The 12,264-nt window shown below is 37.2% G+C and overlaps 1 protein-coding gene across 1 annotated transcript; it reads left to right on the top strand.

The window, feature by feature from the left end:
• Window positions 1-269: 269 nt before the first annotated feature.
• LOC137291886 (O(6)-methylguanine-induced apoptosis 2-like) lies at window positions 270-10,704 on the top strand. Its single transcript, XM_067823433.1, has 9 exons — window positions 270-454; window positions 1,176-1,297; window positions 3,829-3,927; window positions 4,486-4,665; window positions 5,522-5,636; window positions 7,095-7,198; window positions 7,718-7,782; window positions 8,309-8,505; window positions 9,190-10,704. The coding sequence occupies exons 1-9, from the start codon at window positions 355-357 to the stop codon at window positions 9,255-9,257; spliced, it is 1,050 nt and encodes a 349-aa protein (XP_067679534.1). The 5' UTR covers window positions 270-354; the 3' UTR covers window positions 9,258-10,704.
• Window positions 10,705-12,264: the final 1,560 nt, after the last annotated feature.

The raw sequence follows: 12,264 nt of genomic DNA, 5'->3' as shown, positions 1-12,264 counted from the left end.
CTATATTGTACAACCTATGTGTAGAAACATTTAGATACATTTGTAGAGGCTGAAACCGTTCGAGTTTGTGCTACTGATATTATTTCTCAAAATAGCCCATCCCCATCAAACGGAAGAGTGTATTTTGGTCCACAGCAACGAAGTAGTACCCTGTTTCAATTAATACGCGAGATCAAAGGTTGCATAAAACCTAAAGTATCTGATACGTATACCATTTGTAAATATTTCATGATAATTTTATATGTCATATCTTGAACAATATGTTTCAGCTTTCAAAAAGGGGAATGGAAACGAACACGCTAAAAGGAACATAGAACTATTTACCCAGGAGCAACTTCCGGGAGGAAGTGTTTCATGGCAGAATGTTTAGATATGGCTGACAGCATCAAAGTGATAGACGAAGATTATGTTAGGAGGATTCATAGTAGAAATCCTTCAGGGCATATCCACAAAGGTATATGACTTTTCTTGGTGTTACTGTCATTGATTTAGAAGCATTTCATTAAATTTACCCCTTATTTCCGGAAATAACTTGTTTGGTATCAGTCAGATCCTATGTTTCTCAGCACTGGCTCACATGACATGCTGCAATTACAGATAACATCCTTATCAGTATAATTGAGAATCAGCTTACACTATACCAGCCAGATGACCCCCAGGGATGAATATCTCATATTTATTCCAAATGTGTAATTAGACCCGATCTTCAGTGTTCTAACAAACTCTTTAACTGCTAAACTAGGTTACTGCTTCTATGTTTCTGATATTTTTATGAAGTCAGTTTTTATGCACATGAAGCAAAATGTTAACAGAATACTTATGTATATTTGCCATATCTTGTTAATGCTCCTTCAAACAAGGCAAATGTGACAGACAGAAGTTTTATGAGCATCTGCATGTCTGATATGATTAGGGCTTTCAAATGAGATACCCTGCATTTAGTGTGATACTCATAGTTAGGAATCAATGTATTCATATATTCCAGGATGAACAGTTAATGAGTTCATTTTATGTGTGTGAAAAGACAGAATTGCTTTGCTTTGTTAAAAATGCATTTTTATAATAATGACATAATTGAAATAATATTTGCATGCCATTACACATGAATGTTTATTTTCTTATTAAAAAACAAGTTCTTGTTTGTTATACGATTATGAATAATATTTTTTTCCTAGGTCATGGCATCGTTGCAGCAAATGCCTCAATCCCAACAAAATTCCAGACAATTGTCACAGACAACTCAGACAAAAAGGGGTTTCTCAGCAGGGCCAAGAGATTCCAGTCTGATTCCAATATTGTGAGTTCAGTTAGCAAGATATTTAATTGTTACAACTGTTGGCATTATTTTGTTATCTAAGTTTATGGATGCGTGTGTGTGTTTTCAAGAAAAGAATTCATGGAGTCAGTGCTCTGTAATATTTGAACTGGTGTAAGATTATTACGTTTACTGCTTATCTGGAAGCAGCTGTCCATAACGCATGCGCAGTGAATAGGTTCGCAGAGCTTGAAACAGTATGCATGCCCAGCGTCTAAGGTCATGAGCAGTAGTCTACTCTTTGTTGTGTACACAAACAAGTAAATAATCTACTCGTTACGTAAAACAACTTGTTGATTGTGGTAAGCAGTCTCTGTCACAGAGAAAGCTCAGTGTCTGGTTTATTCACACCTATATGTCTGTCTGCCTGTCTGCTAAAGACAACATGCAGTACACAGCTTCAATCATTGACCACGTGCAATTTGAACTTAACACATATCAGACTATACGACATAAAGAAAATAAGTTGATTTATGACTCGTGCACCCGAGTCCCGTGTCTGCCACATTATGTAATTAGGCACGTGTGATACACATGACATGTTTTTATGTCTGTTGGTTGCAAACAAACTACATTCATTTTTTTCGGATGACTGGATCTGACGGAAACTGGTGCAAACTCTTGTCAGTTTCAAGTCCTGCTTTGTACTTGGACGAATGACAGATTCCAGCCATGCAGTAGTTTACCATCTCTACTGACATGATTTTTTATTGGATCGAGCGCAAATTCAGAGAACATCTATTTTCCAAACCCAACATCTCTATATACATTCTTCATGGATAACGACTTCTTTTCATGTATATGATTTTGTTTGACAGCAGTATATGGATCCATACTGAAACGACGCATCAAGTACACAAAAAGAAGTTGTTATCCATAAAGAATCTTACTTTCTTGTGACTGGCTATACTTCTAAAATGCCCATCAAACAGATCATCTTTCTGTACACAAAATGAACCCTCAGCATATCAGCAAATGAAACAACCAATCGGAAGCCGTCGTTACACTTGAGTGCATATCCACCCGCTATGACTGGGTTCCCGAGGGCTTCATTTCGGGGGAAGTAAGGACAAGAACAAAATATTGCACTTTTGAATCGCGATTGTACGCTTATAATTGTACGCTTATAGCACAGCTGTTGGAACCAGTTTTCCCCCTAGCGCTGGGGGGAATTTAGTGAAACGTTTGAACTCCGATTTTTGGCTTTTTTTTCATCGCTTTTTTTTCAACTTTATAGGTTGAATTGGCATTTTTTATGATTTGTTTCGGTAAGTGCAGACCGAAAGGTACCAGAATCTGCAAAGTTGTGTTTTACGTTGCATGTGACCTTTAACCAAATTAAGTACTAACCATTACCAATGAAAAAAAAATGTAACCTTTTTTCATGATAAAACAAATTATGGTTATCATAATGATAAAATAAGCACAAATTTTAGCAAACTTTGTTGGATATCAGGGACTAACTTCAAGTACTCACTACTCAAGTGATGATTAATGTGTCAGTGAAATATGTAGGTTGGTTTTGGTTGGTTTGTTGTTTAACACAGCACTCAGTACTATTCTAGCTGTGGTCTGTAAATAATCGAGTCCGGACCAGACAATCCAATATCATGAGCATCATTCTATGCAATTGCGATACAATGACATGTAAACCAAATCAGCAAGTCTGACCCCCGGATTGTGTTATTCACCTCTTACGACAAGTATTGGTTACTGAAGACCAATTCTAACCTGGATTTTCATGGGTCGAAAACATGTAGTATGTAACTCAGATATCTGTTAATTTAAATAACAAACGTGAAATGTATTTACTTCAAGTGGAAACATTTAAATGATATTTTCTATAAAACCAAACAAAAGCAATACATCACTAGCAGGCTTTTGGTCTATGTCTCTTATGCTACTGGAAGACTTGGCCACATTCCACATTGTGTATCTCACTTAAAAGAACAGCAACTAGTTCCAAGTGAAAACACTCTTAAACATATTCACAAATATTCGACTCTAGCAAATAGAGCCCTTCATAAATTTATTTCATTGCTAAATTCTTGAATGGATACAGTTGGTTTTCCAGAATACACAAGTGAATCATAAATAGTGCCAGAAACATATAGCCATGGGTTTCACTATTGTCCTACTTACCTTCCCAGGTTGTCAACCTTCATTGGAGTAACACGTGTGATTTGCATCACTTCAGGCTCTCCTGCTATATCAAGCTGACTCTTCATATATTAGTTATTACTGAACAATATTAATAATGAAAGTATCCTTGAACCGTATTCAAGTAAGTTGTGGTATATCTCTTCTCATGTATTCAGGGATCGGGAAAGGCAGGGGCCATGGACCAGTTTGCATGTTCAAATAAAAAAATGGCCCATTTAGATTTTGAAGGTTACTATTGATACAAGGGATGTGGCCCATCCTAACTTCGGAAAAAATGACTAATAATCCTGAAAATGGCCCACTGTCAAAGTTCTCTATCCCAATCCTTGTGTATTTTGTATTTATTCCAGACTGAAGCCCCTGGTCCAGGAAGTTATGTACGACACAATAAAGTTGATAATTTGAGTACATCCTTCTCAAGGAAAGGAACAGGAGGATTTGCTTCAAAGGTAGGCAGTTGTGTAATGTCATATTGCAGAAATAATGACAAATTATTTGGTCTCTTTCAGTATAAGAATGAAGATTTTATGGATATCAACTTCTTTATATGAGAACACAACAGCATTAACTCCGAAACGTTGTGTTCTCATATAAAGAAGTTGATATCCATAAAATCTTCATTCTGATGAAGGATTTAGTGATTGGGTGAGGAAAGCATTCTGAAAATGTGATTTTTGTGATTGGGTGAGGAAAGCATTCTGAAAATGTGATTTTGTGACTGGGTGAGGAAAGCATTCTGAAAATGTGATTTTTGTGATTGGGTGAGGAAAGCATTCTGAAAATGTGATTTTGTGACTGGGTGAGGAAAGCATTCTGAAAATGTGATTTTTGTGATTGGATGAGGAAAGCATTCTGAACACTGATTTAGTGATTGGGCAAGGAATTAATATCTAATGTATTAATATCTATAAGAATGATAGTTAATTATTATCATTATGGTGTTATTTTTGTTTATTGTCATGGAACAATTGAAAAGTGTATTCATGTTTCAATGTGAATGTTTTCAGACTAAGCGAGGCTTGAAGTACCACCTATCCAGTGCACCTGGTCCGGGGCTATATGCTTTACAGAGTACACTAGTCACCAAGAAAGACTTCAATAAAGCTCCTACATCAAGTGTTTTTCATAAACCCATAGCTCAGAAGCTCAGCAAGCTGAATGGCATTCCTGCTCCAAACTCGTATAATGTATGTATGCAGGATTGTGTGGTTCATTTGAAGTAGGAATGATGATATTTGCTTTATAATCTGAAGCCTGTTTCAGGGGCATATTTCTGATGCTAGGTGCTTCTTGTTTTTATGCCTATTTCATGTGACTATATCATATGGTTGGTAATCTTTTGATTTATCAGTTGGCATGCTATGCTAGAGACCTGGATTAGATTTCCCACACTGATACACTGCTTAAGCCTATTTGTGATGTTGACCTACGATTTAGTTTGTTGGTAGCGGTGTTGCAGTTAATTGAAATGATGGAAGATTGGTCGCACTGACCAAACGGCCAAGTGATCGATCATATTTTCTCCTAATCAAACACAAATGATTTTGGAACTACTCTTTTAAGTCATTGAAAAACTTCACAAAGAAACATTGTTTAATTCTTAGAAAACATGCTTCACTAACTGAACACTTTTTGAAGACTTCAGACAGTTCATGTTCATAATATATGAGTCATTATTTTGAAAGATGCATCCTGTTATACCTACCTGCAATTACAAACTGAAAGAGAAAATCTGAAAAATTACTCTAGCCAATATTATTTGATGATTGCTCATTGGAAATGAAGCAATCATCAATTGTGAGATTTCAACCAATTCCCAAGACTAGTTGTTGAAAATGATATAAAGCCATGGCCAGTGAGTTATGTTTATTCCTTGTATCATGTGAAAGTGTGTGTATTGTATAGTCATAAAATTTCATTAATAAACCTGCAGTGATGGTGACATTCAGCAGATACAGTATAAGTGTAATTCGTGATTCCCCCATGCATACAAACACATGATCTGTACTGATTTCTAGTTGTGCCTCTATACTGTCGATGCAGGTGCTGAAATACAATCCTGGCAAGGTGAACAATGTTAGTGCAGACTCAGCATTCAAGTCTCAGTCAAAGAGAGATCTCTTGAACACCAAGGAAGCAGCTACACTGCCTGCCCCATGTGAGTTATCTAACATTGATTTGACTTAGTCCAGAGTCTCTCGTTTGGTTACTTTATACGAAGGTAGCTGTGAAGTCTTATTCATGAAAGATGAATAATAAGAACGGTCTTAGAAGTAATTTCTGAAAATGCCACCACTTTGGAAGCCTTTTTGTGTTTGAGAAGGAAGGTAAGGGATAAAAGTTAGATGGCAGTTCCTCTACCTGGGTCAGGACGGACATGAGTAGGACTTTGCTCTAGGGGGGGTCTTGAGTAGCACCTGGGTCAGGAGGGTCCTGAGTAGGATTTAGGTCTGGAAGGTCATGAGTAATACTTGGGTCAGGAGGGTCATGAGTAAGACTTGGGTCCGGAAGGTCATGTGTAAGACTTGGGTCTGGAGGGTCATAAGTAGGACTTTGGTCTGGAGGGTCATGAGAAGGGTTTGAGTCTGGAGGGTCATAAGTAGGACTTGGGTCTGGAGGGTCATGAGAAGGGTTTGAGTCTGGAGGGTCATAAGTAGGACATGGGTCTGGAGGGTCATGAGAAGGGTTTGAGTCTGGAGGGTCATAAGTAGGACTTGGGTCTGGAGGGTCATGAGCAGAACTTAGGTCGGGAGGGTCATGATTAGGACCTTGGTCAGGAGGGTCATGAGCAATGACAGCGGACATAATCAAGTCAGAATCAGGCAATCCAGGCCCAGTTTGATAATAATGACTACAAAACCCGATGAATGCTCTACTTTGCTACTTTGTTAAACATGGACCATGCAGCTCTGTCTTAGCTACTGGCTGGTTAAGGATTTAACACTCGGTCATGACACCCCAGTCTTGGACCAGCTTTGTATGTACCATATTTCCTTAGAAAGCGTCCACAGACCGCCAGACCTGTTACTTATTAGAGGCCCAGCGCTTACTAACATACCAGTCCATGCCATGTGGATGACAGGAAATTATGATTTAGGGGACAGTTCCTTAATATATTTATTGTAAACCACGGGAGAATACATTTGCGAAAAAATGCAAAGGTCTATACCAAGAACTTAATAGAGACCCGGCGCTTATTTCTTAAAGCACTGCTTTATCCACGGCACTTATTAGAGTCCCAGTGCTTAACAGAGGAAATACGGTATCTGAAAGGTCTTTGAGTGTGGAGACTCAAAGAGGTTAAAGGACATAACACAAACCTGAAGGTAAGATAGAAATGTGATCACACAAGGAGCATCAGTAATGCTGAATGTACATATTCAGGGATACAGGGTTTGGGAACTCAGGGGCCATGTACCATTTGGCACATTAGAATAATAAATAGCCCATTAACATTTTGAGTTTTACTTTTGATACATGGGCAGTGGCCCATGCTAATTTCAGAAAATGGCCAATAATCCTGAAAATAGCCCACTGTCAAAGTTCTCTTTCCCAATCCTGGGGATATGTATATTCTGACTGACATTTGGTCTGAACCTGTTGATCTTCCTCCCAGGGCAGTACCAAGTGAAGGATGACCTGCTCCATGGATCTCCGAAGGCTCCGGTCTCCAGTTTCCGGTCCAAGACAATGAGACAAATGCAAGCAGATCCTCCTGCTGTAAGCTGATGATTGTTGAAGCCAGATCATTTAGTTGTTTTGCTAATATTTCTGAAAAATGATGGGGAGCAAATGTATTCAAATCGTATTGTTAAGGTTTAGAAAATGTAATCTTCGTTTCAGTGTTTTAAATAATGCTGGAAAAATGAGCATCATCAATAGTAACATTTGTGAGATACTAAAAGCAGCATGGTTATTGTACCATTAACAGTATCTGTACATTGGCTTTGGAGTGTTTCAAACTATATGGTACATTTTGTATATATGCTAAAGACTTATTGTCTTATGATGTATTTTTAGGTTTATTGTCATTTCCTTTGAATGTTCAAGCACTATACATTAACTAGAGGCAGCTCCAGCATTCAAATCATTACATGTTTGCTATGTGTTAGTAGACAGGCATCTGTTTTGAATACAGTCCTAAGTCTGTTTTCTTAATTGTCGGCTGTTCATTCATTATACCCTTGCAAAATGTTACATACCATAGGAAATGTTATGAGGTGAATTTTCCGTTGACAGGTTCCTGGGCCAGGTGCATATTTTTCATCAGGAGACCGAGAACAGATCAACAAACAACTTTTCCCGTAAGTTCTGTGCGAGGATACACATGAAGTGGAAAATATTTGGTTATCTCCCCTTGTCCACATGCGACATGATATGGTTACCAAAGACCTGGTATTTGTGTACCAGTCATTAGTACCTCGATGGTATTTCAAATATATTTTGTGAGACTTTGGTTAATTAAACAGGGATTTACAGGATCTAAATTCCTCAAATATATTAGCACATTTAGAGAAAGTCTAAATACCTTTTGCAAAAATTCCATTTAAGTAGCAATAAGTTATCACTTAGTTTGCTACAAGCTGGGTTATGGGATTAGTTGCAATTTTATTCCAGTAATAATTTATGTGATGATCATTATACACAATACAAAAAACGTATAAATAACAGTATTTAAGTGTCTGGGCCCCCCATTTTGTTGTCCAGGACCCCTGAAGGACAGAGCTCAAGGTAAAGCAGTGTTTAATCAAACTTTGACAAATTTCATTTCATACTTGAGAAATATCCACTTATGTGAAATTAGTCATAATTCTGATGTGATATTTGCAGGAAGAAGCATTATTTGTGTATCTCAGCCCCAGCAATGCCCCTCCCCCCTGCCCCACCCTCACCTGGACCAGGTAGCTATGACATGGTGGACTACGAGGGGCCCCCTAAACACTATATGTCCTCTGCAGCATTTGTATCCGCATCCAATCGGTGGGCAGGAGATGCCAACATGTTAACAGTGGACTTGCCAGGACCAGGTAATGTAGTCTCACTGTTCTGCCTTTTGTGTTTTACTGTTATACTCTGGCGGTAGCCTAGTAGTTAAAGTATTTGCTCATCAACCCGAAGCCCAGGTTTGATTACCCACACTGGTACAATGTCTGAAACCCATTTTGGTGTCCCCCATTGTAATATTACTGGAATATTGCTAAAAGTGGTGTAAGACCATATTCACCCAATCACTGTGGAAGTTTTCAATTTTGTACATAGAGAAAATGTTTTTTCAGTGGCGTTAGATTTCTAGTTACGGATACTTGTGGTGTTTCAAGCATACTGGCAATGTCAGAGTTGTTGAAACTTTATGAATTTATGTCACCCATAGGTTAATCTGGCCTAATTATGTTTCATGAGACAATGAAAATGTTGCTGATTTACAATTTTGTATGTTCCATTGTTGTGTTGGTAAAATTAATTTGACACTAGTAAAGTGAAGAGGCTCTTGGTTTTGAAACTCAAAATAAGTTTACTGAGACAGACAGTCCATTTCGTGAAGAGCTTGAAAGTCATTAGCCAAATATTTCTAGTCATGTGATTGGATGGGTTTTTTTCAAACAAGTTCATATGCAAATGGTTTCAATTCTAAGGGAGACAACTCTTCAATAATTCAGCTTCCAGTCGTAATTGCCTCTTCTCTTATTGAGTATTTTCTTTTGTTGTTGCAGCTCACTATCGGCCCCTCACAGTCGGAAAACAGTCATTTATTTACAATTCAGCTGGGAAATGGATATAGAATATTTGCATTTAGTAGATGGAAACTTACTTGTCCTCAAGTCTGTCCATCCTCACATCCGTCCAGTGTTAAAATCATTGTGTTTAAGATGAATTAAGAGGTTTTACCAGAGGAATGCCAGTGTAATTGAAACTTTATTGATTTTATGAGGAACAAATGTCTTGAACTAATTTCCTCAAATTCAGTAATGGTCACAGGCAAATATGGCAATTTTTCGTAATTTTGAAATTAATATTATTTTTGGTCGATGATTTTTGTTATCATGTATTTTTAATAATTCCCAATGGCATTTTGTTTCCGATATTAAGTTTAATGTTATTTTGAGAGTAACACTCGCTTCTTTTCCTAAAGTTTCTTGAATACTCTCAATTACCAGTGTTATTTTCATTGTTTTCAAAAATTTGTCAAACAAAACAGATATGTGGCATTCTGATGAGACAAAGCTTTCATATATGCTCTCCTTCCAAGATTACTTCCATAGATGTTTGGGTCTGTGTTAGACTGATGATGAAACCAGCATTGTTTTGAGTCGATTTTATTGACAGAGTATTCATGTATTTTTGTAGCAATAAACATTTTTATGTGGATGTACATAATGGTGAATGTATTACAGAATTGTGATATACACATGTTTATATATTCATCATTTTCTAACCATTTTTTTCTATCTGTGATACTGTTATAGTTGTTGTGGTCTGTGTATTTCTCATTAAATTTCATCCATAGAATCTCAGTCCCTTTGCCTTACTGTTAATGAAACACTGAAACATGTTAAGTGAGGAGCCATGTAATATAGCTGTAATATTCTGGGCTCTTTCAATGTACATTCTACAATGTTTTGTTTTTTGTAATTTATTTTCCAATTGAAGCATTCAAAACCATAACCTGAACTCATGGTGTTCGATATCATGAATATGATATCATGAATATTTTGGGAGAAATTTTATGAAATGATCAGTCTGTTTTTACAAAAAAATACCTGAAAATATTCATGGTCACTAAAATCTTTTTCAGTGTGTATGTTAAAAGTATAATTGACTTACTACCTATTATTACCTGAATCTAATATCATTGAATTTGTTCTCTGGAAAATTCATCAGACTATCCTGAAATTCAATAAATTCAAACCCTTGAAAATCACAATTCTGGAACCTGCAGACTTGAACCATTTATTTTGTATGCATATTCAGCTGTTTGATACCCCTCACAATTTCTTGACTTGAACATGATATTTAAATCTGCGTTAAATGGAGCATGGACTTCACTCTATTGATATAAACTCAGAGAATTCAGATAGTGTCGAACTGAAATTAGGCCTAAGCTTTCACAATATTGTTGGGAGAATGTCAGTTGTTGAATTATAATGCCATCTGATATGTTTTTCCATATTGGAACTGTGAGAATTTTGTGTTGTTGAAAACAATAAATTCTGATTAATATGATTTTCTGAATGTGTTTTTCTTTCAATAAAGAAATATATTACTGTATATAAATGTAGATACTTTGGCATGATATAAAACTTGAAAGTAGACGCCATAACTAGAAGGCTGTGTGTTGTAATAGCCAGAGAGATTTGAAGAAAGTGTGTGGCTCAACCTGCTGAGAGTAGTATATTGAACCCTTACCTTTAAAACGTCTAGTCAGTAACAATTTATTGTAAAAAAATGGAGTGCAAATAATGTGCTTAGATTGCTACATTTTCACAGATGAATGGCAAAATCTTCACCTATTACCTTCGCCATTACAAACCTTTATTGGAGTATGTTGATCAGGAATAGACGTGGGATGGATACAGCGATTTTAGAATGGGGGTTGCACAGTTCGTTTTCGCTGTTTTTCATGAGATTTTTAGTGGTCATATATTAAACCTTCAGGACAAGGAGGGGTTGCACCCTGAAAAACAAAAAAACAAACAACATTGATGTAGTCAGCTGGGAAATGTACATAAAAAGTGCAAGTGCAAGACCTCGTGAGCCCGTGTTTTATTGATTTGTGAAGAGAACATTGAATAATTTTGTTTGCGTACCAGACACACATTTTATGGCATATGGTCCTGGCATCTGAAGTTCCCTGAACAGCGAAAAAAACACGCAGTTTTCGAACACATGACATCTCATAAACGTAAGCGTTCATGTCTATCATTTTCTATTTAAAAAACTTGACAAAAAGCCAGAGTTGTGATTCTATTGGTGTTCAGTATACAGCAGAGCTCAGCAGTTGGCAAACTGGGATTGGCACCCTGTCAGGGAATTGCTGGATGTGTGGTCTGCCTATTCGGCACAATTAGCTCTTCATACAGTTACCTGTTGATGTGCCTTGGGATTTATACTTGCCCTCTGCAGGTTTAATAGTCTTTGTTGGGCAATTTAGCCTCTTGGAAAAAGACATTTAGGCATTAACCCAGCGATGGGTAACAACGACAGTCAGCTCCACAGGCTGTACACATTATGGGATCGAGCCTGGTTTTCGCTTGTGATTTGTGAATTCCTTTACCACCAGGCCATCAGACACCATGGAAATTATTTATTAGGATGGCAAGCGTATGTGAATTTCTGGTTTACGTACAGAAGGAAATAACATAGCACAGTACAATACTTAGTAAATGGTTTATATGATCAGCAGGACACAGCTGACCATGCAGTCTGAGATGGCGCGACAACATGCTGTGTACAGATGCGTCCCTTTGTTTGTGTCAGGATCTGCAGAGGGTTTGCTGGCGAACTCCCTTTTAACCACTACGAATACTTCAGAGAAACTAATATACTCAGCACTTTTCCTTGAGATTATATTAATGATAGCACCATATATATGGTATCGCAGTAATCATGAATGATGTTTTTTTATTATTATTATTACTATTCTTTGTGCAGCATTTCAGTCTTCACCAAGAGGTGTAGAGGGGAGAACCATATGACGCCCGGATTAGCAGACGCATTTGTCTTTTCAATAGTAACGCACGAGTGCGTTCTTGACAAATCAAGGGCCATAACTGGGCGAATTTGCATGT

The sequence above is a fragment of the Haliotis asinina genome, chromosome 7, assembly GCF_037392515.1.
Source record: "Haliotis asinina isolate JCU_RB_2024 chromosome 7, JCU_Hal_asi_v2, whole genome shotgun sequence".
Classification (NCBI taxonomy): domain Eukaryota; kingdom Metazoa; phylum Mollusca; class Gastropoda; order Lepetellida; family Haliotidae; genus Haliotis; species Haliotis asinina.
Note: the sequence above shows the minus strand (reverse complement) of the source record. Positions and strands in the feature narration are given on the sequence as shown.

Coding starts and splice junctions, on each gene's coding strand:
- LOC137291886 (XM_067823433.1), top strand. CDS start 355: ATGGCAGAATGTTTAGATATGGCTGACAGCATCAAAGTGATAGACGAA. Junction 5,637..7,094: donor AGCTACACTGCCTGCCCCAT/GTGAGTTATCTA, acceptor TCTTCCTCCCAG/GGCAGTACCAAGTGAAGGAT. Junction 8,506..9,189: donor AGTGGACTTGCCAGGACCAG/GTAATGTAGTCT, acceptor TTGTTGTTGCAG/CTCACTATCGGCCCCTCACA.